General features: G+C 52.8%; 1 protein-coding gene across 1 annotated transcript; it reads left to right on the forward strand.

The window, feature by feature from the left end:
- The first annotated feature begins 483 nt into the window (after positions 1-483).
- LOC125554844 (MA3 DOMAIN-CONTAINING TRANSLATION REGULATORY FACTOR 2-like) lies at positions 484-3,055 on the forward strand. The gene is made up of 2 exons (XM_048718244.2): positions 484-879; positions 968-3,055. The coding sequence occupies exons 1-2, from the start codon at positions 808-810 to the stop codon at positions 2,831-2,833; spliced, it is 1,938 nt and encodes a 645-aa protein (XP_048574201.2). The 5' UTR covers positions 484-807; the 3' UTR covers positions 2,834-3,055.
- The last annotated feature ends 1,024 nt before the right edge of the window (positions 3,056-4,079 follow it).

Genomic DNA, 4,079 nt, shown 5'->3' on the forward strand with positions numbered 1-4,079 from the left:
TTGAAGATACATGACGGATAGTCTGGACAACCATATTTTTTCCTCACATATAGATTGGATTTGAGGAAACTCGAACTGTCCAAACGGTTGAAATTTGAGGAACCCACCGAGCGCCCGTTTGACATCCAAACATAACCAAAATGTATGACGGAAAAATAAGCTTCAAGTTTGAAGACGGCTTTAATCATTTATTTGATTTATTTAAATATATTGTAACCAATAGCAATGCACGGACATTCTTTATAGAAATTATCGTGTGTGGAATAGTTCCGGAATCAAAACCCCGTGTCTTGGCTTTGCAAATTTGTGGTGACCCATTCTGCTCCCTCTGCTCGGTTCGGCGCTATCTCAACGCACGTCCACCAGTTCACCTCCGACCCAACTGCCTGTTGCCCCACGCAACGCGTGTCGTTCATCTCCGCGTACGCATGCACCCTGCCCTGGACCGTCGTCTTCCAGTGATGCGGCCATGCCACCCCTCCCGCTCCTCCCTCCTGTTTCCCGGGGAGGAGGCATGCATGAGGAGATAAAAAGCGCCCCATCCTTCGCGCTTGCTCTTCACAGCTCTCTCTCAATCGCTCCCTGAGGCAGAGCTGTCCCTACGGAAGGCAGCCAGAATAATACGGGAGCTCCTCAACATTTTCGTTCCATGTTGATTGATTGATTCCTTCTAACCGATCGTACCTGTACATGTAACCGGCCGGAGCTCTGTGTCCAAGGCGCCTCCATCTGGTGAGGCCATCTGCACCTCACGGCGCCTAATTGGACGGTATAATAACGGACTTGCAGAGGGTTGATCCCCGATCGATGATGGAGGACGGCCTCGCTCCGCCCGCGCGCCGGGCGCCGATCAAATGCCCCGCCGTCGCCGCCGCCGAGGTAACGAACCAGAGCTCTCTTGATCGGCGCATGCATTTTCGTCTTGCGGCTCGCGGCGTTTTTCACGGAACGGCGGGGAATGGTTCAGGACGTGGAGCAGCTGCCCACCCCGACGGTGACCTCCCAGGAGTTCCTCCAGTTCAAGAGGAAGGCCACCATGATCGTGGAGGAGTACTTCTCCACGGACGACGTGGCCGCCACGGCGAGCGAGCTGCGGGAGCTGCGCGTGCCCTGCTACCACTACTACTTCGTCAAGAAGCTCGTCTCGGTGGCCATGGACCGCCACGACAGGGAGAAGGAGATGGCGGCCGTGCTCCTCTCCTCGCTCTACGGCGACGTCATCGACCGCCCGCAGGTCTACAAGGGCTTCTGCAAGCTCGCCGAGGCCTGCGACGACCTCTCCGTCGACACGCCCGACGCCGTCGACATCCTCGCCGTCTTCGTCGCCCGCGCCATCGTCGACGACATACTGCCCCCGGCGTTCCTGGCGAAGCAGCTGCCGTGCCTGCCCGACGGCTGCAAGGGCGCCGAGGTCATCCGCAGGGCGGAGAAGAGCTACCTGTCCGTGCCGCACCACGGGGAGATCATCCTGCAGAGGTGGGGCGGCATCAAGAACATCACCGTGGAGGAGGCCAAGGCCAGGATCGCCGACATCCTGGAGGAGTACCTCGCCGCCGGCGACACGGCCGAGGCCTTCCGGTGCATCAGGGAACTCAACATCCCCTTCTTCCACCACGACGTCGTCAAGCGGGCGCTCGTTCTCGCCATCGAGCGCGGCGGCGCGGTCGAGGGCCACATCCTGGACCTCCTCAAGTCGGCGTCGGACCAAGGTGTCATCAACGAGAGTCAGATCATCAAAGGCTTCAACCGTATGATCGACTCTGTTGACGACTTGACGCTCGACGTGCCAAACGCGAGGTGTCTCCTGAAATCCATAATCCTGAAGGCTTCGTCGGAGGGCTGGCTGTGCGAGTCGTCCCTGAAACCGTTGGGGTCGGAGCCGAAGAAGGTCGTCGAGGACGACCCCGCCGTCAAGAGGTTCAAGGCGAAGGCCGTGGCGAGCATACACGAGTACTTCTTGACAGGGGACATCATCGAGTCGGTGAGCCGGCTGGAGGCTGAGAACAGCTCGTGCTCCTGCTTTTTCAACGCCATCTTCGTCAAGAAGCTCATCAGCTTCGCCATGGACCGGAAGAACCGCGAGAAAGAGATGGCCTCCGTGCTGCTGTCCTCGATCTGCATGCCGCCGGAGCACGTCGTCGCAGGGTTCCACCTCCTGGTCGACTGCGCCGAGGACGCCGCGCTGGACAACCCCGCCATCGTCGAGGACCTGACCATGTTCTTTGCCAGGTCAGTGGTCGACGAGGTTATAGCGCCGTCGGACTTGGAGGCGGTGGAGGAGGAGGCCGGCCGCCGCAAGGCCGCGGGCTCCCCCGGGATGCTGGCTCTGCGCAACGCCCACGCCATGCTCGGAGCAAAGCTCTCCGCGGAGCGGATCCTGCGGTGCTGGGGCGGTGGTGGCACCGGGAAGGCCGGGTGGGAGCTGAGCGAGGTGAAGGACAAGATCGGCAAGCTGCTGCAGGAGTACGACAGCGGCGGCGGCGTCCGGGAGGCGTGCCGGTGCATCAAGGAGCTCGGGATGCCGTTCTTCCACCACGAGGTGGTGAAGAAGGCGCTGGTGGCGATCATCGAGAAGCGGGGCAAGGACGAGCGCCTCTGGGGCCTGCTCAGCGAGTGCTACGGCCGCGGCCTGATCACGCCGAACCAGATGACCAAGGGCTTCCAGAGGGTCGCCGACTGCGTCGACGACCTCGCGCTCGACGTGCCGGACGCCGGGAAGCAGCTCGGCTGCTACGTCGAGCGCGCCAAGAAGGCGGGGTGGCTGGACGCGTCCTTCTCCGCTGCCAAGCCGGGGCAGGCACCGGTCCCGGATGGCATTGCCGTATGTTCGTGAGCACCGGTTACATGCAAACACACTAGTGACATTCCAGGGGAGCTCGTTGGGTTTGCAACAACTTTACGCCATTATATTACGTGTATGTATGATCTGCAGGTATGAGAGAAGACGGTCGATTATGAGTATATAAGGCTCGCACAGGAAATGTGCTATAGGATAGGGAGTATGATCTTCCAAAGTAGGAGGTTTTCATGGCGTTTAGCGCGGAGGATTTGTGCATTGAAGAGTTTGTTTTTGCCATTGTTTTTCTCCTACACTGTCCTGTGGTGTTTTTATCTGGTCAACTGCTCGTTGAGGAAATTACAATGTTACTCCTTATCAATGTATCACACATTTCTCTAGTATATTCCATTTTTTGTTTCCATTTTATTTTCAGTTTTCCTTTCCTTTTTTTAGAGTTGTTGCTTTTTAATCTGCCTGGTTTAGTGTACGGTTTTTCTTAAAACTTATGAACATTTTTAAATACATGTTAACATTTTTTCAAATACACATTGAACACTTTTTAATACATTCTTAATATGCTACTTTTTTCATGAATATTTTCGAAAACATGTGAACATTTATTTAGTGTAACGAACAATTGTTTAAATGGTACGATTTTTTATATGGCATGATTATTTTAAAATGTCAATCATTTTTTGAAAAATCAAATGGTATTTTTTTTGAATGGTATGAACTCTTTTGAAGATATGTGAACAAAATTTTACATTGCACGAAGATTTCAAAAAACAATTGTAACGTCTGAACATTTTCTTTTATGAATTGTACCCACATTTTTTCTAAATTTGGTGAATAATATTTTTACATTTCATGAATATTTTTAAAACATAATGAACATTCTCAAAACTAAGTAAAATGTTTTTTCATTGATGTAAAGAGAATAGGACGGAAACTAAAACACACGATAGTATATATATTAAAACATTTCAGAGGTGCAAATATAATTATAATAATATAAAATACTTGTAAAATAGGACGTAACATGTGGTTCAGCATGGATTCGGCTTGCCTGCTCCCTTTTCATGCTCCCATCCGTGCTCCCACTTCATCCTATGGTTATCTTTTTTTTCTTTTTCCTTTCTAATCTAATCATCTTCCCCCTGATTTTAAAGGGGTGGGGCCGGGCCTTATTTTGTTTCAATCAAATCAAGTCACTTATGCAGGAGCACGGATGAGCACACGCGCGGGGAGCAGGCAAGTCTCATCCGGTTCAGCATGACAAAAAAACCTGCTAGAGGCGTGT

The sequence above is a fragment of the Triticum urartu genome, chromosome 4A (assembly GCF_056163025.1).
Source record: "Triticum urartu cultivar PI428250 chromosome 4A, HENAU_Tu73, whole genome shotgun sequence".
Lineage (NCBI taxonomy): Eukaryota > Viridiplantae > Streptophyta > Magnoliopsida > Poales > Poaceae > Triticum > Triticum urartu.

What these genes read in the sequence shown, in the direction of transcription:
- LOC125554844 (XM_048718244.2), top strand. Translation starts at nt 808, where the DNA reads ATGATGGAGGACGGCCTCGCTCCGCCCGCGCGCCGGGCGCCGATCAAA. An exon ending in CCGCCGTCGCCGCCGCCGAG is followed by an intron (nt 880 to 967) that starts GTAACGAACCAG and finishes GGAATGGTTCAG; the next exon opens with GACGTGGAGCAGCTGCCCAC.